We start from the raw sequence: 25,433 nt of genomic DNA, 5'->3' as shown, positions 1-25,433 counted from the left end.
AAAAAAAAAAAAAAAATTAAATTAGAGTGCCTAGTAGTCATATCATATCGCATCTAACTGCCGGGTGCAGCTCTTTAATGGTGGTCACGTGTCTTATGCAACATGTTCTGCTTACTAATTTTGCCGCTGGATGGCACCAGCTACTTCCTGTTTACCCAAGGGAGGAGATGAGTTTGTAAATTTGGTTGCGGTGGAGATTATATATATATTTATAGTATGTGTAATATTTAGCTCCATATTTTGACGCGGTAATACGTTAACTTTACTAACAGCAGAAAGGACCCCAGTATTCGTATACACCCTACGTCTTCGTTATCGTGAACCTTAAACTGAGTGTGTGTGAAGTTATTATTGCGAGATTACGAGACTAGTTGTAGTTCGTCCCCATCCTAGCTCCAAGAAACGGTATTGCTAGGGTTAGAATAGACCATATATATAGACAATCCGTCGCACACCCTGGTCGGGCTAGTCCCCATCCTAGCTCTACTATAGCCCGCGTACAGTTGCCGCAGGGGCCCCAAGGATAGAGAACATGGGTCCCAATAAAACCAATGTGCCTAACCCTAACCCTAACCATACGGCATAACCCTAACCCTAACCTATTATATTGATATAATATTATATTTATATTGATGTAAATGACATTGGTTTTATTGGGACCCATGTTCTCTATCCTTGAACCGTTACGAAAGCTAGCTCTACTATAGCTTTAACCCGACCAGGCTGTGTGACTAACGTCAATACACCAGGGTATTCTAACCCTAGCAATACCGTTTCTTGGAGCTACTATAGCTCTAGTACTACTACTAGCAGTTGCAGCAGGCCTGCGTGCAGTCCTGCGGCAACTGTACGCGGGCTATAGTTATATATTGTCAGCGCGAATATAGGTGGTGTACGACAGTAGGGGCTCTTCTGCAGGTCATACATGTACCTACATACATACATGAATCTCAATAAACATATTACATAACTCCTCAGCACACGCAAAAGAATAAACACCCACTTCACATATGCACCACTAATATCACCGTGAATCTCAATAAACATATTACATAACTCCTCAGCACACACAAAAGAATAAACACCCACTTCACATCATATGCACCACTAATATCACCGTGAATCTCAATAAACATATTACATAACTCCTCAGCACACACAAAAGAATAAACACCCACTTCCCCCACTCTATCCCGAGTGTGCATATGGGTACGCGGATAATGTTCACCTCTGCAGATGTGCTGCCCTCCAGCGGCAACTGTTCCTAGCGGCTAACCCCATTGCAATTTCTCACAATTTCACGTGTTTTTGTATGTTTGCAACCATACTTTTTGGCTATTTGTGAGTCTGGAAACATTTTCTTGAAGAGTTCATTTGCATGGTCTGCCGCCCTCAAAGACACATTGTGTTCAATTAAATAATCCAGAAATCTCACTTCTGCGTCAAGACAGACAATTCTCTATCTGCTGCAAAGAAGCTTGATATATTGGGTGTAGATTCCACAGCACCCGCATAGCACTTATGCTGTTGAGAGACTATATGCCTCTGGCAGTCACTCCTTCCTCCGTGCCCCACTTGAAAGTCTGTCTTGCATACCATGCAATAGCCATGATTAACACTGAGTTTTGACTTCACAAGTACAGACCACATCTGTGTATATTCGTTTCCTGAATTTCTGTAAAAGTCGGGTTTTTTGGATGGCAATGGCAATTGGACGCCATTCTCCCCCCATGTTAATCTGATTAGCAGACAAACTACGCGACACCTTGCAGACAGCGCCTGTCTGACTAGGCTGTTCCATTTACCGAAGACATGCCAGATACAAAATGCATAAAAACACATTATAACACTGAGCGATGGTAGGGGGTGTGTGCAAAACTAAGGTAATGGCAGAGCGTGCATTTCCAAGAACCGACTCGCAGTGACGGCTATTAATAAACTCTACTGCACCAGCGCGTGGCCAGTGCCAGGCACCGGCTAAAAAAAAAACAATGTGTCCAAGCGAACAATGCGAACAATCAGTGCAACTGAAATGAGGAATATAACCGCTGCGGAATGCGGAAATTAAGCCTAGAAATCGTAATGATTCCGCAGAATGCGGAATGGTTGGAGACCCTGACTATAGTTTCACTGGGGTTGCACGTATTTCAATGTGTACATCCTCCCAAGCTCAAGAGTATACCTTACCTCACTATATACATCTCCTAATGGACACAACGTTGTTATTAGTCGCATGATGTCCTTGTTTATTACCTTGTTGCCACTCCTAACTCTCTAGCAATCTACACCTCTATGTTACGCAATAGAACTTTGGTTTTGCTATGTTACACATGGCCTAACATACACTATTAGATATTTCCAACATGCAGCATACCTTCTTTGCCAAAAGTCCAGTAGCCACTGACTGGTGTTGCGGACAATTTGTATCCTCTACCGGACACTGCTGTCTCATCCTTTACAAACTCGAAGCCATTCTTGTTGAACACAGTCAAATTTTCTTCTAGAATGCATTCACTTGCAACTGTAAGCTCGAGGTCTTGGGGCCTAGAAAGTTGAGTTAGAATAAGAGAGAGAAATAACCAATACACACATTTAAAAATTTTTACTTGAATTAATAATTATATTTCAGATTCAACAAAAAAAAATTTTCTGTACATGTATGTGCATCTTCAATTATATAATGGAAGTCAATAATAGGCAAACGTGTTTCACGTTACAAAAACATTTTTCTGGTATGCATTACTTATGTAATGTGGGGTGTTACTGTACTACAAGAAGGTATACTAGACAAATCCATGTGGATATAGCTTACTTGATGAGCTTCTGACTACGTATAATAGTATGCTTGCTTAGCTGTTCAAAGTTGTATTTCTCGTCAGTTGCGTGCTGGTCCACGATAAACAATTCTGTTCCCAGGCTAGCAATTACAAAGCCCAGGTTGAACTGCAAGATGGTAGAATGTTAGATAAATACAATGTCACACGTAGACACCGATTAAATGACAGGCTGCGTAACAACATTCATGCGCAAAATTAGCTGTGATTACAAATTATTAGAAATTTGATAATTTCAACAGAATTGATCAATGACGCTATTACCAAAGCATCTAACACGGACCAAACTTCGGTCATTTGTCCTTACCTATATAATTTCTAACAGCAAAATGGTGCCCATCAGTCCACAGTTAAATTACCAATGCACGATTTACATTCATCCTCACCTGGCCAATAATTTGCATGTTGGCAAAGGAATCTTTGTTCAGCGTCTTTCTCAATTCCTCCACTGCAGCCTTGTTCTCCGATGGTGCAATCCTAGCACGAAATTCACGAGCAGCTCTCTTCAGTGAGTGCTGTTCAACTGACCAGTTTCCTGCTGCCAGTCGCTGCCGTAACCATTTCATGGAGAAGGGAAATGTCACAGACCTAAGAAATAACAATCGAACAGTTGAGCCTACTTGCTTTTGATGAACAAATTAATAGGTGCCTGATCTTACAGGAATATACATATCTTAAACTACCTGGGTGGCAATTTTCATGCTTTCATAAAAAAATGCACAATTTATTTAATGCATGGCTCTTAGCCGCTGTACAACGATCAGAAAGCGCATTACGCATGCTATAGCTAACCCATGCTACTTTACTTAACTCTGCCATCTAGTGACACTTTTAAAAAGAATCTGAAATGGCATTGTTGCACGACCGCAACTAATAAAGCATTTGTACGTTCAAGGCTTAGATATGTTCATGATCATAGTAGTATACTATGCAAACACATACATTTACCTTCTCTGCTGCAGCATGTCATTTATGGAGTCGGTAAGGATATCATGATTATTACTTCCACACGGTGCATCACTGCTCATATAATTACAACCTTGAGTCTGTGGTGAACTCTCATCGTGGTACTCTGTATCTGTGTCAATTTGCACCACGCTATTGTTTTCTGTGTGACCGAGGCCTGTATTTCTGAATAGACAGCTATTGTTTTGCAAGCCCACAGAACATTTGGTCAATCTTCCATCTGTTGGGTGTTCATTATCACAGTTGCTGGCTTGAAAGTTATGACTAGTATGTGAGAGCAGAACAGGCCCAAGAGATTGCTTCTGTGGACTTCCAGTGGTGCCTTTAGTGTCAGGTACACGTGTATGCTTGTCAAAACTGCTGCGGAACTTGCTCAGTGCGGATCTGGTGGCCATGTTTTGTACACTTTTGTTTTGATGGCCTTGCAATGGCATTGCTAAACTTCCTTGGTGCTCCATGACTACGTCTCCACAGTCTTCTGGCATACCATGGAGATGTGAGCTTAGCAGAAGCAGGGGCATAACGTGGCTACCGTCCCCAGCTGCTAACAATTCTTGGAAATGACCCGAAGACTCACTAGAGACACTGTCTGCTGGTTCACATGAGTTGATATTAATTGCTTGACCAGAGACGTTGCCTGTTGGCTCATCTGCGACCTCCTTATTTTTCCTGTGGCACACTATGCCATGTCGACCACCAGAAGGCTCATCTACCGTCTCTTTGCCATCCTCGTCACTTATCTTGATGTCTTTACTATTAAGAGGGTCATCGTCCACCACCGCGCTTAACTTGTGTCTCACGCTGCAGTGTCGACCACCAGAAACAGCATCTGCCACCCCTCTGCCATCTTCATCATGTACCTGGATGCCACTATACGTGCCATCTACCATCTTCTTGTCATCCCCATGGTTCCCCTTGGTGTGGCTGGCATCAGAGAATTTGGCACCCGCCGCTGTGATGCTCTCGTTGAGAAAACTGTCAATGCGTCTCTGTTTCGACACTTGCTGCTCGGTCGGCAGTGCCCCAGAGCTGTGCCATTGGCCGAATGAGCGTTTTAGACTGGCAACTGATGGCCTTTCTGGCAAGAACCCGCTACACGAAACTTTGTCTCCCATTACCGATCCTTGCACAGAGGACATCTTGGCGTTGGTGATCTTCTGTTGCAAGGTGGTGCCACTTGTGGGAATGCTGAATGATCGATCGTGGAAGACGCAAAGAAGCGTGGCTTTCAACGCTGCCTGTAGGAGGCGCTCGTTCTGCACGAACACTTGTCTCTTGTCTGGCGTGACGTTAACATCTACCATTTCTAAAGGAATACATAAATTCCTATTAAATTGTGATAATACCACAACCTAAGTAGTTGATAATGTAACAATATCACAAACCTGTTAGTATCAGTGTAAATAACATCAGTGCAAATAACATTATAATAACAACAACATTATATAAACAACAAAATAAATATCAGTGCAAATAACATTATGAGCAACAATTTTCTTCGTTTATGTAATATATTGGTGTTCCTGCACTTAATTATAGTCATATTCATGACTATTGGACCTTGATTGGATGTTGAACCTATAACATGCCAGGATTACTTAGCTTCTATTCACTACTTGCCTTTAGCAGAACTGATGTTTAAAACACAAGCTGGATATTGGTATCTGTTATACATATGGTAGACGTCATTCAAAATCTTTGTTACCTGAAAGTAACATATAATGTCTAGTACTACAATGACATAAAATTTCCCTTCTGGCTCCTGTAGAGCATAGGGTCACAATAACCATGTTGCTTTGATGTCTGTCACACTGTCACATAGTTCCAAGTGCTAACCATGACACTACTACTACTCCACTAAGGTATCACAATAAACAAATGTAACACTCTATATCACAGCTTCAAGCAGATGATTATGTTCTCTAGTGACACAATTCATCAGACAAAGTCATTATATAATAATCAAAGAAGAGAACAAAGAAGTACAGTTACGTTTGGCAAGTTGCAAGGCCGTCCATTGATGAAGACAAACTGCCGGTCAGTAGTGCTGCGACCCTCTCCATGTGTGCAGTCAGACACATAGCCAGAAATGCTACAATGGATAAAAGTAATTTTAAATACACTATAGTGATAATGATTCCTCTTTCAATGTCTCATTTGCAATCTAAAAATAGACACGTATACTATATAGCAGCTCTACATACTGCTACTGCAATACATACACATGCACTTGTAGTCTTCCTAATGGTTCATGCAAATAACAGCTATAGTATAATATAATGTATATAACCGCCATTTCCATTTCTGAGCATGCACGTTGTCTAAAATCACTATTTTTAGTACCTGAATTTCTTGGCAGTCAAATCTTTTGCAGCAAAACCGTACTCCGCCAGTATCTCATCACCAGGAGGAATTTCAATGAGCTCCACAAGGCTGTTCAGTTGTTTTGGGCCGAATACGTCAGCAATGTTTTCTCTGGTTGAACCATTACCAGATGTTGCTACCACAATCGTTTTCTTCCTAAAAAATAGTGGATCTATCACTGCAGTATATATATATATTATTACCCATAGGGTTGGCTTCAGTTCTATATAAACACATATGGCAAACTGATCTCCTTATATACTAACAGGCTGGTGGTCAGCCAATCCATGGTCGGTGAGAAAGAGACGCCACTGGCTACCATCTTGCTACCACTCTCAAAAGCTGAACTTTGCCGGTGTGCGCCCCCTACATTTAATTAAATATATTTTAAAATTAATGTCTGTTGGATGCTTATTTAGGCCTGCTGCCTATAGATGCCCTTTACTGTTGTACAACACCTACACCCAGTGGCGGCGTCAAGGGGCGGCATGGGGGGGGGCATTCCCCCCCCCGTCAGCTCCTGTTCAAAGATTTTAAGGACAGTTCACAGGAGCAATAACAATATAAATTTTACTCCATAGGCCCAAAATGTTGCCTTTCAATCTTTGCCCTAGTCTATGTAATTTGGAATTCTTATTGAGTGACACACCTCCCAACCCTCCCGATTTTGGCAGAAAATTTCCGCTTTCTTATTCCATTTCCGCCACTACGATTTTCCCCTTTTTGGATGCGATAATGATGCCCAAACAATGTAAAATCAAACATTGTTCAGCACATTGAAGTACAGTGGACTCGCGTTATAAAGAACACTGATATAACAAACTCTCGTTATAACAAAGTAATATTTCCGGTCCTAAAGTTCAAAGTTTCTTTGTATTATTGGAAATCCAATTTTGTAGTAGATTCATATATTATAAATAATAAATTAATAAATCACGTACACAGCAACCTAAACATGCTAGAGTATTTTCAGAAATGCATATACTAATCATATTTTTTCATTGACCAAAGCAAGAAAGTGTTCCCAGTATATTAAATGTATGATCTAAAGATTTATTTTTAAATAAGTTTGGTTGCAAAATCAGATCTGTATTAAAAAATAACGTGAGGTGATGTAATTATAAGTTAAATAATTCTCTCATAATTACGTGGCATATTTTGTATCAACATTGTTTCCGTTTCTCTTGACCATAAGTCTGTTAGAGAAGTGTTTCCAGTAAACTTAGAAGTTTGGATATAGATCAGCAGTGCTCTACAAGTGTGTTTATTTCTTTATTTATTTTTTATTTATTTATTTATCTACAAGTGTGTTTATTTCTTTATTTATTTTTTATTTATTTCTTTATTTTCTTTATTTCTTGCATACAGAGGCTTGATTTCTCACCTCAAAAATGCTAAAAGCTCAGAGCTTCCAGGGGCTTCGCCCCCTGGGGTAGATTCATCAAGCTGCGTACGCAAAATATTTTGCGTAAATCTTGTGTACGCAATCGACGTTGCTTAGTTGCGATTCATCAACACAACTATTTAGTAAATTTTCGTACGATTTCGCGTACACAAGCGAGGCCGTTTTAGGTGCGATTCATCAAGCTAAAATTTACGTAAACCTTTGCGTAACTTTACACGAGCTGACGAGGTGCCGTAAACCACTCGAAATTTCCGCAGGTGTTTCCAGCATACCGCAGCATGCATACATTATTTTATTGAGAAAACATAAATTACCTACTGTCTTATGACTAAACAATAAATTCAAATAATACACATACCTACACAACACAGGGCGGCACGGGGTGTGGACGCCTTCTTTTGTCTATATAGCTCGCAATTGTTTCGTTATTAGTGCCGAGTTCGAGTAGTTCAGCCGTGTACGTGCACACCGCACGGCACGCCACCGTGCCACAAGCACTTCACGGCCTACCGCTCACCGTGTAGCGTACACACGCACGCTGACGTGCTACACACACCGCACCACACGTTGCACATGTGCCACCGCACGCACGCACGCTCGTACGTGCCACGCACGCGACGCACTGGTTAGCGTACACACGCACGCCACGCCACATTTACGCTGTACGTGCAGCACCGCACACAACGCAACACGTGCACAAGCACGCACGCAATCGGTGTACTTGCACACGCGACGCACGCCCGCTGTACGTCACACGCACACAGCTACGTGTACCGTGCACACACACGGCACGCACTGATGCACATATCACGCCACGCGACCGCACGTGTGACTTGTGCACACACACGCGTTACGCACTACGTGCACATGCACGGCACGCACATGGTACGTGGCACACTTCACGCGCACGCTGTACGACACACGCACGCCACGCACGCCACGCACGCAACGGTGGTTCGTACGTACAACACCGCTCAACGCACGCAGTGTACGTACACACCGCACCGACGCACAATGTAACTTACACAAGTAACGCACTGCACCGTGTGTACGACCCACACACACACGCCACCGCACACGTGCACCATGTCCACGCCAGACGCACCGTGTGCACGTGCACATCGCACACCACGGCACGCACCACGGCACGTGTACGTGTCGGCTGATGTTCATGAGTGTTTGAACGAAATCATACAAACGGAAAATGAGGACACCTATCACATCTCCCCCAGCACTCATGTAGAACAGAGGCTAGACGAGCCATATGCGTTTAAATACAAGAGAGGCTTGTCAGTTTGGATTCCTATGGTATGTGTCTGCCACTGGGCCACACTGGTGTGATTCGGCGTTTATGCTAGCGCCACGCCTGCTTCAACAGCCAGCAGCCCACCCATCCGGTAGTGGATTTACCACTGCGGCGATTCATCAACATTTGCGTACGCAGGTGCCTACGCTGGGTTGATGAATCGCACCCTACCGATGCTTTGCGTACGTTATTCGTTAGAAAACCGCGCTGCTACGTCCAATCACACTTTACCGTCTAGGGGCGGATCCTCGGCGGGGGTGGGGGCGGGGGGGGGGGGGGGCGGGGACTGTTGATGGGAAGTCGCGGGGCGCCTGGGACTCGTAGCCATTCATTCGTCGGGCCGCCTACGCCCGAGTCCGACACGACATGGGCCGCGGCGGTCAACATTGTTCCTGCCCACTGCGAGGCTTCTTCCGCCCCCGCCCACTTACCGAAGCCGTGGCTGCCGCCACTGCGTACACACAGAGGTATAATTGCCGCTTTGTAATTAACCCGGCGCCGGTCTGTAACGTCTGCCAACGAATCAAATTCCGAGAAAAAGCGCAACTGTCGTTTCAGGGGTCGGGCAGACGAGCGGAGGATGCGGCTGGGGGGGTGGGGCGGCGCGCGAGGGAGGCTGTCTCCATGCAGCAACAAAAATAACAAAAGTTCTAAAATACCTCACTGTTGTTTCACCGACAACGTGCGACATGCATGTGTATAGACAATGTTTCGGTATAACTACCACCTATTTACTGCCAGAATTACTATCATCCAATATCAGACCCTACAATTCCTAGGGAGTGGCGTAGTTCAGCCCGACCAGGGGCTGGTGCGACGTGTCCTACTACAATCCGGGATCCTAACCTAGCGACTACCGCTTCTTGCGCAACTTAGGGTGCTAGTGGCCTTTAGCAAAGGGACAGGAAAGATGCCGATATGATATCGGACCAGGAGTTAGATCAATATAGATGTATATTCATCTTACTCCGCTGAGGTATGACCTAGGCGAGGGCAGCCTCTAATTTAATTTGTTTTTTTTTGTTCTAGGCTTAGGTTTTGTCTTTTTTTGGTAAGTGCCCGCCTAGTTGGGTCCCTCAGGTAGTCATATGCATGAGTCGGCATCTAACCCTCGGCCGGGGTCGCGAGCTCTGTTCGAACTGGTCCGTCACCGTGTCCTTATGCAACATGTCCTCTGCTCTACTAATTTTGCCGCACGCTGGATCGGCACCCAGCTAACTTCCCTGGTTGTACCCGCAAGGGCAGGAGCATGCAGTTGTGAAAGTGTTGCGTTGCGGTGGCAGGCGATCGGTATATATATCATTTTTATAGGGATAGTGCTAATATTGGTAGCTCGCCATATTTTAGAGGGCGGTAATACGGAACTTACTAGACAGGCCCAGAGCAGCACCCCCAGGTATTCGTATAGCACGCCTACGGTCTGTCCGTTCGTCTGCGTGAACCTTGAAACTGCGAGTGGGGGGGCCCGGCGGGGGGCGAGGAAGGGCATGTGAACGTTAGTTCTTGCAGATACGGACTAGTTGTACGTTCGCCCCATCTGAGACTCAAGAAAATGGTATTGCTGAGGTTAGAATAGACCATATATATAGACATCCCGCCGCACACGCCTGGTCGGGCTAGTCCCCATCCTAGCTCTACTATAGCCCCCGCGTACAGTTGCGCGCCAGGGGCCCAAGGATAGAGAACCATGGGTCCAGATAAAACCAATGTGCCTAACGCCTAACCCTAACCATAGACGCATAACCCTAACCCTAACCTATTATATATGATATATAATTATATTATATTGATGTAAATGACATTGGTTTTATTGGACCCGATGTTCTCTATCCTTGAACCGTTACGAAGCTAGCTCTACTATAGCTTAACCCGACCAGGCTGTGGTGACTAACGTCAATACACCAGGGTATTCTAACCATAGCAATACCCGTTTCTTGGAGCTACTATAGCTCTAGTACTACTACTAGCAGTTGCAGCAGGCCTGCGTGCAGTCCTGCGGCAACTGTACGCGGGCTATAGTACTACTGCTAGTGCTAGTAGTAGTAGTACTAGAGCTGAGAGGGTATGTCCCCCAGGGTACTGCCGGAACGTACCCTGGTACTATCTAATATGCCGGACCGTACCTCGCCTACTCCTCTAACGAGTCTAGGGAGTCGCCTACGCCTAACCCTAACCCTAAAGGCCTAACCATATCAAATAGTTACCAGGGTGGTACGTTACGGTATACCGGACCGTACCCAGGGTAGGGTACGTTCCGGCAGTACCCTGGAGGACATAGACCCTATAAGCACTACTAGAGCTATCCCCATCCTTACTAATCATACAATTAACATGACAGAGCGTACCGTAGATCTATGTAGAATACAAGACACACTCGTGGTCTATATATATATGTGCCATAGTGTGGGCCTATGAACCATCCACGAATTTAGTTCAAGTTTTATTATTACTGCAAGCAATTAAAGGGATACTAGACTCTAGGATTTTACTGCATACAACTGTACTTACTGTATAACAAATCGTCTATACCCACACGTACTTGTTACCAGATACCTAATGAAATTTGAACGGCGCCATTGACACCCGCGACCTAGCTCTAGTACTATAGCCCGCGTACAGTTGCCACAGGGCTATAGAACATTCTATTACGAATGCTCAGGACCAACTTATTCACGGTTACTCGCGGCTATAAAACGTCTGTGGTAGGCAATTAATGCCTCTTATCCGAAGTGAATATGTCTTAAGTTATATCTGCTACTAAAATTTAACCTCTAACTATCGTTGAAATGGTCTATTTGCAGTATTTCTTGTGAACGAACATTATTTACGAACTTCAAACGGCAGCGGGAACCATGTATTTCCGCACGTGAGGGGTGGGAGGGTTGGGTTGGTTGTGGACAAAAACATTGTTGTTGTCAAGTAACAAATTAAGTGATCAAAAAAGATTGTAATATTAGTTTTGTCATGAAAGATGAACAGATTACTATTATTAATTTGTTCGCTGTGGCTATATGCCCGGCAGCCGGGCACGGTCTTTGATTTCCTAAATACCCGGCAGTTCCTAACCCTAACCCTTGTTTACTTGAGATAACGCTGAAAATTAAAAACTGCCGGGCTTTTAGGAAATCGCAGACCGTGCCCGGCAGCCGTCAGATATATGCCGGCTGCCGGGCATATAGCCACTCTGTAATTTGTTACTTGACAACAACAATGTTTTTGTCCACAACCAACACAACCCGCCCACCCCTCCACGGGCGGAAATACATAGTTCCCGCTGACTAGCTGGAGTAAGTTGGTCCCGAGCATTCGTAATGGCTGGTTCTATAGCCCAGCGGCAACTGTACGCGGGCTATAGTACTAGAGCTACCCGCGACCGTGCTCTGCCAGACTGCCACCCTGAAAAAGTTCAGCACATTTCCCAATATATTTTGCACGTTGCAGAGCGACGGCTAATCACAAAGGTGCAATTATATTTATACCTAAATGCTATTTAACCGAACAATGTTCATTTTAGGACAAATTTATCCATAATATAACTGAAACTATATGTTGTTTATAAGATATTACAATCCTTTTGCTTTTAAATTAATAAATAAGAAACACCCTCGGTCTGTAGCCCTTGGCTGAAAAGTCGTTTTGCTCAACTTTTCAGATCGTGCGCTTTGAGTGGCGCCACCGTCATTGTAATCAAACTGTAGTCGTTAGTTTTAAAATTTAAAAACGAAAAATTTCTAATGGTGATTGAACCATGAAACTTTTTATGTAGTGTAATTTTAACCTAAATTAACTGAAAATAACCCTAGAACCTAGAGTAAAGGATCCCTTTACAGCTATTTCAATCTGTTTTTTAATATTTACAGATAATTCAAAGGAGGAACTGGCAATTGCGAGGGGTTCGTCTGTCAATTCATCTCAGTACTAGTTACACTGTTACTTGCCTGTCCCCTTGTGACACTCCACAAGCCTATAAGCCTGCACCTATTTAGTGACACCACCTAAACCCTTTCCTTTGCTTTTGCTCTTACTCCATCACAATGTTGCTAGTTCTGGAAGACTCCCACAAGCAACATCTTGGCTGGCTGAGTAAACTCGACCTTGAAGTGGTAAACGAGTTTATCCGCATGTGCGTAGAGTTCATCACGAAAGGTGCAACCACCAATCAACGCTCGTACCAGGTGGCAGCACAGAGACTCGGCGTTACGCCGGACACTGTGCGCAGTGCCATCAGCGCCCTTGTCCACCTGCTAACGACAAGCAGCAAACTTGCACTCACGCAGCTTGACTTCACAGACTCTGTGCTGGCGCTGGGCTTCAGCAGCGAGGCTAGTACGGCGTTGCTGGCTGTCTACCGGGACCGCGGCGGAGAGCTGCGGCGACTTTTGACGACCCTCGGCATCGATCTTCCACACTACTGCAACCTGACGTGGCGTGCTGACGTACAGGTTGCGTCACGCACTCTCTACAGGCAGCTTGAACCCATTCTGCTGGTTAAGCTGCACCTGGGGCAGTGCGGCGAGCAGAATGCACTACTGCAGACGGACCTCACGACGTTGGTGCACCTCACAAACACACTCGAGAGAGCACTGGACGAGATAAAGACACCACACTGCAGACGCATTATCAGACACATCAAGTGAAGTGATGTGATCAGTATACAGTAAAACCTCGTCATACCGCCCCTCGTACTACTGCCAATCTCACTTATCGCCAGGAAAATGCCAATGTACAGATCGTTTGTATCTATTTGTGCGTTATTTAGCCTCATTATACCGCCCCTCGTTAAGAAAAATTGACAGACGTGCAACCGCATGATAAGCACATGCGTTATTGTTAATATCTTTAATTTTGAACCTCAAACTGCGTACTCCCTCTTTTTGAGGGTAGGGAGTCCGTTGGACTCCCGTGAACGGACTCCCGTGTTAAAAAGTTAATTTCTACCCCTGTAATATATTCAGCACATCCACACGAGTCCTATGTAATAGCAGTAGTATTTAGCGGTATAGTACTAGCGGTAGAGATTCCGCCCCATCATCACTTGATGCTCCGAGGTCAATTCAGGACTGTATTGCGATATTTTGAGTCGAACGCATATTCTACTGAACGTGACATTTCTGCCGTGTCCCTCCTACAATCTCGCATGGATTCACTCATTTCGGAATGTTCTAAACAGAAGTCAATTACAGACTTTTTTAAGAAAGATTGAACCCCAGACTATCAAAATACTGTACGCAAACTTAAATGTACATGTACATGTACATGTACATGTACATGTGCTGAACTCCGGACTAAAGAAAACACAGAATCAAACATGTTACATGAAACTAAAATATTTTTATTCTAATAGCAATTCAGTTATAAAACAAAGAAATTTTGTTAATATGAATTTTATTTTTATTGGTTTTCTAGTAACTGGGAGCTATTTAGTGGTGCTATTAGACTGCAATTTCTATACCTCGTTATAACGCCAATATTTCCCAAGTCCCAATGGTGGCGGTGTAACGAGGTTTTACTGTATAGTAGTAATGTAGTTGTTATAAGAATGACCAAACTTATGAATAGCTATGTGAATGTTATGTTACACGTTCGGTGACAGCACAGTACAATTAGCACATTGAATCAAGAGGTTGTTAAGAGAATCAAGAAGTTCAATCGAAAAGGGCTAAATTTAAAGAAGTTTTGGGTGTATATTAAATTTTCTTCTTGGGTAGATTTATATTGCACACATCTTTCATTTGACATGTTAACCTAGAAATCTTTTACTTCACATCCTTGGTAAAGTAATTTGTACAGTATTGTCATATTTTCACATTTGTATATTAAGCTAATAAATTGCGAATTTACATGCCACCTTCATGTAAATACATGAGAATGTCAGATAGAATACTGTGTCGGGAGGTTCTTTTCTTCGCTGTTAAGGTTGGATACTTGTACGGTGAGTGTTATGCAATAAGACTGGGGTTTTACTACGTTACAACTGCATACAGGCCAGTAGACGTGGGTACCCAGCAATAAAAAGCATGTGTCAGTAGGCTACACCAAGCACACAGAGCCACGCAGGCGAGTGAGTATGTACACCTAAAACAAAGACTTGTAGAAGCGTAGGGCAGCTCTTTATCCTTATAAATAAGCACCTAGTGGGAAGAAGCATGCTACTACTACATGTAGTAAGTTTACTATGCAAGTGAATTCCCAGTGGCAGTCAATCAGCAGGGTACGCGTGTATGCGCGTGAATTGCCTTTGTTCTGCATTGTTGGGCGATGGGATAGTACTGGTGATGGGGGGTCTTGGCAATTTCATTCACATTCTTTCCTTGTTTGGAATCCTAGTTCTTCTGAATAATTAACCTTAGATTAGCCACTAGAGACACTGAATCACTTCTCCAGAGTTCATAATGATTTCCACGCCCGCCTGCGTAACCTGTAGGTCGTGCGCGCATGTTTTTTACCTGAACATCTCGCGACCAATAAATACAATTGTTAATATTTACTCCTGATATATATATATATTTTTTCATTTATTTTTATTTATATATTTACGACACATCGATAGTCGCTGTCTTCAACAGTTCAAATTTCTAACAAAATTAAAAGCCATTCAGACACACCGTTCTTTTAATAATTTCAGCCCGCCGTAGGAATTAAGCTAATAATCTTTGCTCCGTCTCATTGCTCGTAGCAAGCCGTGCATATGGACTCATCTTACAATCCTTTCAAGCCATCCACCTTTGTGAACTTTAAATTTGCATTCACTACTCTTAATTATTCAATACTGTTAGTGCGTACGCCATAACGCCACTCATTAATAAATGATAGCACGGCGCGCGCACACAGGATGCATAATGCAGCCACACACCTGTTGGAAGTATGACGTATATCAAGATGTATGTGATCATGTGATGTATATCTATCATTGCATCAACCCATCAACGCCCGCAAGCTCCTGTACGATCACGGCGGCAGCATCGCGCCGATAGTTTGACAAAGCGTCTGCAAGATCTGCGCGGGGTGACATTGTGGCGATGCACGGAGGCATTCTACAGGCTGCATGGCAACCATTCGGTGATTGAGGCGAGGTGTTAGAGCCAGGTTCTTCTCGGTGGCCAACGGAGATAAAGAGAGGCCGATCAGAGCACACAGAGTGAAGTTAGTGAGCGGCGTATACCACCTGCCCACCACTGTAGAAAGAGCTACGCTTAGCCGTGCCGCATCGCCAGATGCCGCAAACAACGTGCTGTGAGAGCGCCGCCGCTCTGTTTCTCTCACTAGAATACGCCACGGCGAAAAGCTCTACGTCGGCCATCTGTCATTGATCACAACACAGCTTGCGATAAAGATGGGCGACCGTCCGCCAGTGCAACATTCGCTAACGCTGATCATAGTTGCGGGTGACCGTCTACGTACAAATCTGCAGAACTGGGGAGCTGTGTAGCCGCACAGCTCGGAGGCAGAGGCAGGCAGCCTGCCATTAAACAAAGCACGCGCAGGAACAAAGACGATCGATACTGGGTTATTGACTGCGAGTCAGCGGTTACTACAGCAGCAGCAGCAGCAGGAACAGCAGCAGCACTGTCTGCCGTGACTGGCTCAGCCTCCCAGCAGCATCAGCCACCTCCTCCGTACTTCAGAAGACCAGGGGAAAATGGCGGTGAAAACGGTATCAGGATGGCTGCAGACTTATCAAGGTAAATACGGCTTATTCGATACTAGTGTTACCTGTCGATTAGAGAAACGTGCCGACATTATCTAGTGGGCGATATCGGGCTTCTGTTATCGCTGCCCGTGCTGACGCTTTGGCGTGCGTACGTGCGCGTATAAATACTATACGTAAACACACCCGTGCTGCTTTTGTGCTCGCGAAACTCGTTTTTCGTAGAAATCGATGATTCATTAAAAATGTTACAAATTTAGAAATTTTATAAATACGATAAGCAAGCGATAGTTTATCAGTGAGAGACAGACCCAGATCTATACAAATATCACCGATGTGCGACGGGCGTGCGACGTGTATTTGGGTAGCAGGGACGCTGCACATGTCTGCGACTGTACGGATGTGTATTCGGTATGCGTTGCCGTCGAGCTCCCGTATTCATATTGTTCCCACGTACGTCATTGATTTAATTGTAATTAAATAGCCATTAAATTATTAAGGCGGAATGCGTATTAAAGGGACGCAGTACTGATGATACTGGATGTAATTTAATTGAGTGCTCAGCCTCTGCCTGCTGCTAATAAGGCAATTTGGTGTTGTTAATTAAAGTTAGCCGGTGGACGTGCATGTACTATCTATATCAGCTGCAATACGATGTTGAACCTGCTATCTGGCTTGTGTTTTTTGCTCTGCCTCTACGCTTCTTTTATTATTTGTCTTTTTATTTATAAGTTGATGGTTTTCATTTGGGCATTATTGGCTCCATGAGTGAGGTGAATGGAAGTGTGTAAGTAGCAGTGAAATTGTACCTAATGTAAACCTAAATGTGTCTCAAAACAATGTTCACACCTGCATATCACAGCCCGAGATGTATTTAAAACGATTCCAAACGGTATATAATTCTGTAATGTGTCAATTTGTGTATAGTTTTGAGAAGTGCTGTAAAGTGTGTTCACACACTCTCACAATTGCTAAATGATGCACAGATTTAGGCGATTGCGCAAAAATGCTGCAAATCTGTCTGTCATTCTGTCATACATTGTTGATGTGCATCGTTTAGAGTAATACGAGCTCAGTAAATTTGCACTAGGTACGGCTTTTCGACTCGTTTTGCGGAGACAGCAGCCCTATCATTCACACGATTATGCTGCTAAATGTTATCAAAAGATAAGCTGTATACCAACTTACACGTTCATGTTAGCATTTTTATTACCTTCTGCATATTGTTGCATCACTCAGATAGGCAGCAACATGCGCATTATAAACTGTTTTCATACAACTGAACTAGGGGGAAATTTGTTGCATTAGTAAATCTTGTGTTCACTTTGTCCACTTCGTTACGTGTTAGATGTCCAGCGTGTATCACGATGAGTAGCAGCCAACTCCTACTCGCCTGCATTTTGGGCAATTAACATTACCTCGTTTATATATCCTGAAGCGGACACTCAAGTTTTTGCACGGATACTGCTAGATATAAGTGCAGGTACACGTTTAATGCTCAAAGAATCCTATCAATTACACGTTTAAATTATAAATAAGATGTCTCTCTGTGCTCAAGCTGCAAAATTTTATAAAATGTTCTGCACATAATTATGGGACAGCAAAATTTCAGAAGTTTTATGTGAAAATGAGATTTTGGATAGTTCTCAATTCCCAGAAACGGTGTGAAAGCCAAACATTTGCTACAAGTTATGCACAGCATGTACCAACCAAGTGCCGCATAGCAACAGTGCTCATCTGAGGTCTGCTGCACTACTAAATCCTTAAATAATTTGATTCGGTTGGTTGATAATAGAGAGAACTTGGTTGATTTCTACTCAACCATGAGGTTTTAAAAACGTACCTGCTAACGTTTCGCGTTCAAACAGGAGGCTTTTTTAAACCTGACAGCGGAGTCACGATCCTTAAAACGGCATGTTCTCGCAGCAAAAATGCATAGATATATATACCTACTAACTGTGAGCTCGTCTATGTTGCAAAAATTCACTACACCTCATTTGTATTGCCACTTTCATAACATTTCTTCACAAAATCTAAACGAGAGTACTTGTCTTACGAAAGTAGCGTCACTGTGATGTTTACACAGCCGGGACACAGCCGAGCGATCTTTTCTATGATCAAACAAGTTATAATTCAATATTATATGTTTGTTCAGTACAAAATTGTGACATTTTTTAAAATCACCTGTTAAATCACCTGTTAAATCACATTACTCATGCAATCAGCAAACAAAGATATATAGTGTTTTTTTTTCCAGGAAATATTTGCGCTAGCGTATCCCCTTCGGCCTCCGCTCAACATAATTTATGTGTATCTATATGACGAAACTCTGTCGGACGTTGTTTCAACATCCTCTAGCACATTTCTGGCTCAATAGGAATATTTCGTGATATTTGCATACTGTAAGTATGCTCACAGTAAGTGTATGTAGGCTGTTTGTTGCGAGGTTTATCCACTTTAAATCATATTATTATTTAATCTAAAGCAGTCTGTATATTTAAAGCTATTATTACGAGTTTTGCTCAGAAACCCTCAACCCCCAAAAAATATAGTGCAATATAGTCTCGCCTCACAGCAGATCACCAGCATTAAAAACAATAAGATTTTAAGCAGTTATAGCATAGAAAATTGGATATGAACACATCGTAACAGCAATGCATTTAATTTTATTGTGTCGCTATAATGGCAGAATTGGTAAACTTGTAAATTGTCGATGATTAATTGAAAACAACTGCATTTGAGAGAGACTGTATCATGTCTATAGCAGATAGGCAGCGGCGCTACTAGCTAGTCCAAGACTACCAGCTCTAGTTTCAAGATTACAGCAAACGATTGTTTACCAAACTAGTTCGAAAATTGCATGATTTGGTGAATACGAAGGTTCCAAGACATTTTATCGTTACTCTAGACAATTGCTGTTACTCAAGCAATAATGTTAGGTATCATGAGTGGTGAAAACACTGGAACACTCTCGTAATAATTACTTTAATAGCACCCAGCCAAAGTCATGTTTATGCTATGCAGATGTGTTCACTGAATTTATTACTCACACTCACAGCTGAGCTATTAGCTATGAGCTCTCCTGACACTGTCATTTAGCTCTACCTTATCTGTTTGTCTCTTTCTGTACAGCCCTTCGAGGCACCACAGGCCCTAAATATGTGAATGTCCTATAGCCATGATGAGCACTGTCCCTATGCGGCACTTGTTACAGTAACGTTTTACCATGAAAGTGAGTGTAAAAAGAAATTACTCTAAGTTTTATACATTGACAACTGTGGCGCACACTGTGGCAATGGATCACCGTTTTTCTAATTTCACAATGACCGAACCCTATGTGCAAAATATTGATTGTTGGTAACTTGGTACTCACTCAGACCTCCATGACTAAGTAACTGAAACCACTGCACCATTAAATTTTGGTAAAATGTTCTGTAAATTTCTAGGAAATTACGAGAAATATCTGTACTACTTGCAATCCGATGCAAAACGCACGAGTTAAGCTGGATGTACCCTTGGTAACGAACTAGGTGTATTGTTTACGGCCATACGGCAATATCAACTAGGCCTGGAAGTCAGCCAGATTCATAAATATCAGCTGGCTATACTTGATAGAATGACATAATATAGAAGATAAAATCTCAATATGACCAATCTCAACTTTCCAAGACACCTACATTATGCATATAATGCAAATTTGCATACTCTACTGCTGGAATTTTTGGCTACGTTTGCATGTCTCCTATAGTCTCAAAACTCACACTTGCATGTTGACCATGCTGAGCATGGCAGTTATACAGGAGCTGGCTTACACTAGCAGTGGGTGAAAGAGATACATTTTGAATTGGTGAGACTGGTAATTACTAACTAGACATAACGATGGACATTGGTGGCACCTCCCAGGTGATCAGTTCATGATATAATTTTTTAAGCATTTCAAATGTTTCTAGTACCTTTATCTGAGTCAATGAAATTTTAATACTCTGTTAACAGGGTTAGAAGCTTCTGCCTCTAATGGCAAACATTGCTATGAAAATAATACTATAATTCGTATAGAGAATATGCAAGGAAATAGCAGAATGAATGGAATGTCTGATGCCATCAGTAGATCCATATTTAGAGGGCCTTGGCTCACTGCACATGCACGTAGGCAATCCAAACGCTCTGGAAGCTCACATACACTTATGTACGGCAATATAACTAGGTACAGAGGTGGCATATTGCTCCAGCTATCGAATTAAACTGTTAATCAACAAGTGCCGCGGAGCGACAGCGCTCATCTAACGTCTACTGCGGTGACTCTGTGGTGGAGTGGTGGGATTCTAGTAAACCCTGTTAGTCCCATATGTGTTCACATACACGCCGAAACAGTGGAATGCACAGGGATGGTATCAGGAACCTTCTCAAAGAAAATGTTTGTTGGGCATCTTATGAAAGTTGCCACGAGATGGCGCGTACGTTTAAGTTCTTAGATTAAAGATGAAGCTCCCATCTATAGTAGCAACAACTATTTGCAAGACAGAATAGGTAAGCACTCATCCATTTACCTACGCAAGCCTACGGCTGAATAGAGAGCTGCCACCTGTAACTAATTAAGCAGGCAAAAACTACACAGTAATATCACCACCACATTGCATGGCAGTGGCCACTGGCAGTGGCATACGTTACATGTAAAAACTGACAGTACGAATGCCATAGAAATTATACGATTTAAGAGCATAAACCTTCTCAACCAAATTTAGCTTTTGAAATTTCACTGTGACATTGTAGCCTTATACATCCAGGCATGTATAGATTCTACTAGCAAATCCGGCAGTCAAATTCTTTCTAACAGACAGTAAACAAATCCATGTTTAACCCTCCTCTTGAGGGTCAAAAGGTTATCCGACACTTACTCTTCGCATGTCAGCAGAGGACATTCATGGTCCTTTCAATAAAGCCATAAAATGCTAGTCACCGCGAAAACAAAAAGTTTTTCAATCGCTCCGTCAGACCATGTCCTCAGAAAATGTCTAAAATCTGCCCTGTGCCCCATTGACCTTTGACCTGGACCTCCAATTTTGGCACAGTGATGGCTTTTCCTACCATGATGCTATACACCGACTATCACGAGCTAGGTCGAGCCTTTAGATTTGTGCCCAATCTGCATTTCCTCCCTATACCTTAAGTTAAGGAGGGAATGTTCCCCCTTTTTACACCTTGACCTTTGACCTTTGACCCCCCAGCTTCGACATCCCAACTCTTTTCGGATTACCCCCCCCCCCACGTCCCGAATATGTGACCGTACGTCAAGTGGTTAAGATTTGTGCCCAACTGTTGACGGACGGACGCACGACGCACGACGCACGCTCATGCGATTCTACAAGCTGCATCTGACTATGTCAGATGAGCTAAAAACGATTGAAAACTTCACATTCCAGGAAATTTCCACAGCAGTTAATTTCAGCAGTCGCTTGCATGCGCACACGCGGTGAAGCGTGAGCGCGACGCGATCGCATTGCAGGTGCAGGTTGCAGCGACGAGCAAACCAAAAGTCGGCCAATGTCCTGTGCTACGGCTTTTAAAGCTTCTGCTCAGGTCGCCCTACGATCTTGACTATCGTCGACTACCTTACTTATCGCGAGTTAGCAGGTAGCACACTCACGTCGACTTGAAGTGACTTTCACGGCTGTGCATCGCGATTCAGATCGTAGCTTTCTGCAGGAAACGTAGACGGGTTCGCCAGGCCAGTGTTTGCTACATAGCGCCAAACAAGAGCTGTCGCGGGACCAGTCTACATTAAAAACGAGTCACTGACCAACAAAATGGCGCTTACCAGTAAAATTCAGGTAAACTTCGTAATCTATCCTCAATCTTTCTGGACAAACGTTATTAAATCATTGTGCCCAGAAAAAGAATTTTAAAATTGCCTGTGATATACGGAAAACTTTAATATATATTTGCAGAAGGGTTTGTGCATTAATCCCTCCTTGTAACTGCTTGTGTTATGTCTCCATTTTGTTAATGCACGCTGCTTTTATAATCATAGTGACCTCGACATTTGTAGCAGTGATTGGGCTGCCACTTCACGACCTTTGTAACGGCGACCGCTGGCCGTTTTTGGGACATACGATCTTTCAAATCTTTTGTCGGCCGACTAGTCGTAGGGACGACCTGATTAGCCTTTAGAGGGGCAGGCAACGGCACCTGCTGTAGGGGTGCCGTTGTCGGTCCTGCTGCTGCATAGTTTCCAAACACAGCTGACATAGCTTTGACAGCATCCAGAGAGGGGGGGGGGACATTCACGACAGTATCTAACCACATCGGCTTTGTTTGGACTAAACTATCAATAGATATAACAGCCGCACTTATGCGATCGCAAATGCTATTTTCTCCCAGTTACCTAGACTAGCAATACTCTCGTGTCATGCATAATCACACTACCTATATGGCAAAAATAAACTCTAGTTCTGCCCATTTCAGTGCGCGTTTGCTTAAACCCACATAGAGAGAGGTTGCGAAATCTGGGTAATCTGGCTGCCAACGCTAAATGTTTGCCAAAAACCAATTTCGCAAGAATCCGGTTATGGTGACGTCACGTTTATCTTTGCTACACCCGCGTACGTTACCGCTGTACCGCAGCACGCTCCAACGGTTGTTGCAGAGCACGGAAAGTTCAACAACATCGGAGAATTTGAACAACATCTGGAGGCTATTTTTCAAATGCCTTTTATAGACAACGCGCAGTGATAAATGGTAGAACTAGGGTTTATTTTGTCATAGGTAGTGGGGATTATGATTGACCGAAGTATTTGCTAGTCTAGTTACTGGAGGAAATTATGCGTTTGGATGCGCATAGGTGCAGCTTTAAGCCGCCTGTATCAATTCACTCACTCTCATGGCCGGCTTTGCAAACTCATTTCGCAAAGCTCTACGTCTTCTGTTTTCGGAGGTGCGGGACGGGGTATGTGCGTGGCATATTTGTTGTGTTGCATCTGGTCAAGGCGTTGCTATGCGAAACAGTATCTCATTTGAAGGTCTACACCATGACTCTCCATTTCCCTCGACAACAGCGGTATGCGCGGCTGTATTAAAGGCGCATAATAGCCCATTTGCTTATGCAATGTTGACGAATGCTAGAGTAACTGGTACCTTGTGTAGTTAATATTTGAGACATACCTTTACATCCAAACGGCGTATAGTTTTGTCCAATACTCCACTAGTGTTACTAAGAAATGTCTATATTTGAAATCCGCAGTCAAAAATTCAGTTGTTTACACGTTTTCAACCGCTGCCGGCGAATCGGGTGTGATACAGATTTATGGGACATTTTCACTAGACATTTTCACACGCATGCTCGGCCGTACGCAATGCTATCATCAGTGATTTCGTAAACATGGATCTCATGTAGGAACTTCTTTCTGTCAGGGATGTCCACGTGCGTCCGATGATTAGTACGTGGTTTTTACTCCATTTCCATGTTAGTCCACGTTGGCCGTTGGTTACACCCTGGGGGGGGGGGGGGGGACACCTCCATTTTCATCCTTGGCTGTCCAGAACATAGTTGCAGCACAATGTTCACGTTTCATCGCTTGACTGCTGCGATGAAATTTTACGGCACGTAAAGGCTACGGTGATACATATTCAACACCAGCAGTGATATTGGACAAACTTAATAGGCGTTTGGCTTATAACTATAAGGTTATGCTACTTATTAACTACACAAGGTGCCAGTTACGCTGAGAGGGTTATTGTCCCCCGGAGGTACTGCCGAACGTACCCTTGTGAGGCTGGGGTACGGTGGGTATACCGGAACGTTACCATGGGGTACTAGTCTAATATTGCCGGACCGCTACCTCGCCTAATCCACTAACGAGTCTATGGGAGGTCGCCCTTACGCCTTACTCCCTAACCCTAACCCGAACTCGAAACCGAACCCTAAACCCTAATGCCTAAACCCTAACCATATCAATAGTGACCAGGGTACGTTCCGGCCAGTACCCTGGGGGACATAGACCCTATGAGCGCCAGTTACTCTAGCATTCGTCAACTAATTGCATAATCAATGGGGCTTATTATTGCTTTACTCACTATCATGTGATACCTAGATAGTGATTACGTTATGCCTGATGTAAATAGCGGGCCGTTACCTGTTATTTACAAATATTGCCAACACGATATGAGCTGACAGTTGTTCTTCCGCACGAGGTACAGCTGGCCTACTGAGAAGGCCACACTTCAAGGCCTCTGTAGTTCTTCATGTCTTGCCAAACATGATTGCCCACAAATTATGATGGTAGGGGAAGGGAGCGGGATGGAGGGGGCACAGCGAACGTGGCGAAAAGGCAGTTAAGTGCGTAATTCGTCTTAGGTTCAGTGCATTCGTCGGAGGTTTCTATAATTTATAAATGCGTGCACGTCGCAATAGCGAAACATTTATTTGGTAATTCCGCCGCTGCCCACACGGCACAGTAAATAGGCCTGTCACACCGGAGGGTAGCCTTCATTTGCGTGTATAGTAGTAACACGGGTGCCTACCTACAACACTGGTCCACGGTGCAGAATTAGCACGAATAATAGCGACCATTTTGTATAACAGGTTTATAGTGTGCGCGTGCGTGCCTGCACGTGTGTCAGCGTGTCCACGTAAGTCAGTGTAGGTATGTGTGAGTGCGTGTCCGCGTAAGTCAGTGTTGGTATGTGTGTGTGCGTGTGCCCGCGTGAGTCAGTATATGTATGTGTGAGTGCGTCCCCGCGTGAGTCAGTATATGTATGTGTGAGTGCGTGCCCGCGTGAGTCAGTATATGTATGTGTGAGTGCGTGCCCGCGTGAGTCAGTATATGTATGTGTGTGAGTGCGTGCCCGCGTGAGTCAGTGTATGTATGTGTGTGCGTGTCTGCGTGAGTCAGTGTATGTATGTGTGAGTGCGTG

At 43.7% G+C, this 25,433-nt stretch overlaps 3 protein-coding genes across 6 annotated transcripts in view; 2 read left to right on the top strand and 1 right to left on the bottom strand.

Annotated features, from left to right (window-relative positions):
- LOC106807887 (mismatch repair endonuclease PMS2-like) overlaps positions 1-25,433 on the bottom strand; it is a 72,668-nt gene that overhangs the window by 851 nt on the left and 46,384 nt on the right. The window contains exons 6-12 of the mRNA XM_014810380.1: positions 6,144-6,320; positions 5,793-5,892; positions 5,421-5,505; positions 3,783-5,106; positions 3,221-3,422; positions 2,813-2,943; positions 2,375-2,544 (exon numbers count right to left, since the gene is read on the bottom strand). Coding sequence (XP_014665866.1) covers positions 2,375-2,544; positions 2,813-2,943; positions 3,221-3,422; positions 3,783-5,106; positions 5,421-5,505; positions 5,793-5,892; positions 6,144-6,320 — 2,189 coding nt within the window. The remainder of the gene's footprint in view (positions 1-2,374; positions 2,545-2,812; positions 2,944-3,220; positions 3,423-3,782; positions 5,107-5,420; positions 5,506-5,792; positions 5,893-6,143; positions 6,321-25,433) is intronic.
- LOC106807891 (COMM domain-containing protein 2-like) lies at positions 139-13,741 on the top strand. 4 transcript variants are annotated; one of them, XM_014810395.1, is made up of 2 exons: positions 139-214; positions 12,736-13,741. In XM_014810395.1, the coding sequence occupies exon 2, from the start codon at positions 12,910-12,912 to the stop codon at positions 13,510-13,512; it is 603 nt and encodes a 200-aa protein (XP_014665881.1). In that variant the 5' UTR covers positions 139-214; positions 12,736-12,909; the 3' UTR covers positions 13,513-13,741. The 4 variants fall into 4 exon arrangements, with proteins under 4 accessions (XP_014665881.1, XP_014665884.1, XP_014665882.1 ...); XM_014810398.1 differs by lacking the exon at positions 139-214 and adding an exon at positions 231-248; XM_014810396.1 differs by lacking the exon at positions 139-214 and adding an exon at positions 254-335.
- Positions 15,922-25,433, top strand: part of LOC106807890 — a 28,062-nt gene continuing 18,550 nt past the window's right edge. The window contains exon 1 of the mRNA XM_014810394.1: positions 15,922-16,557. Within this exon, the coding sequence (XP_014665880.1) occupies positions 16,515-16,557 (43 nt within the window). The 5' untranslated portion in view covers positions 15,922-16,514. The remainder of the gene's footprint in view (positions 16,558-25,433) is intronic.

The sequence above is a fragment of the Priapulus caudatus genome, unplaced genomic scaffold, assembly GCF_000485595.1.
Source record: "Priapulus caudatus unplaced genomic scaffold, Priapulus_caudatus-5.0.1 Scaffold240, whole genome shotgun sequence".
Classification (NCBI taxonomy): Eukaryota; Metazoa; Priapulida; class Priapulimorpha; order Priapulimorphida; family Priapulidae; genus Priapulus; species Priapulus caudatus.
The sequence above is the reverse complement of the archived record's forward strand: the minus strand, read 5'-3'. Positions and strand labels throughout refer to the sequence as shown.

What these genes read in the sequence shown, in the direction of transcription:
- LOC106807891 (XM_014810395.1), top strand. Translation starts at nt 12,910, where the DNA reads ATGTTGCTAGTTCTGGAAGACTCCCACAAGCAACATCTTGGCTGGCTG.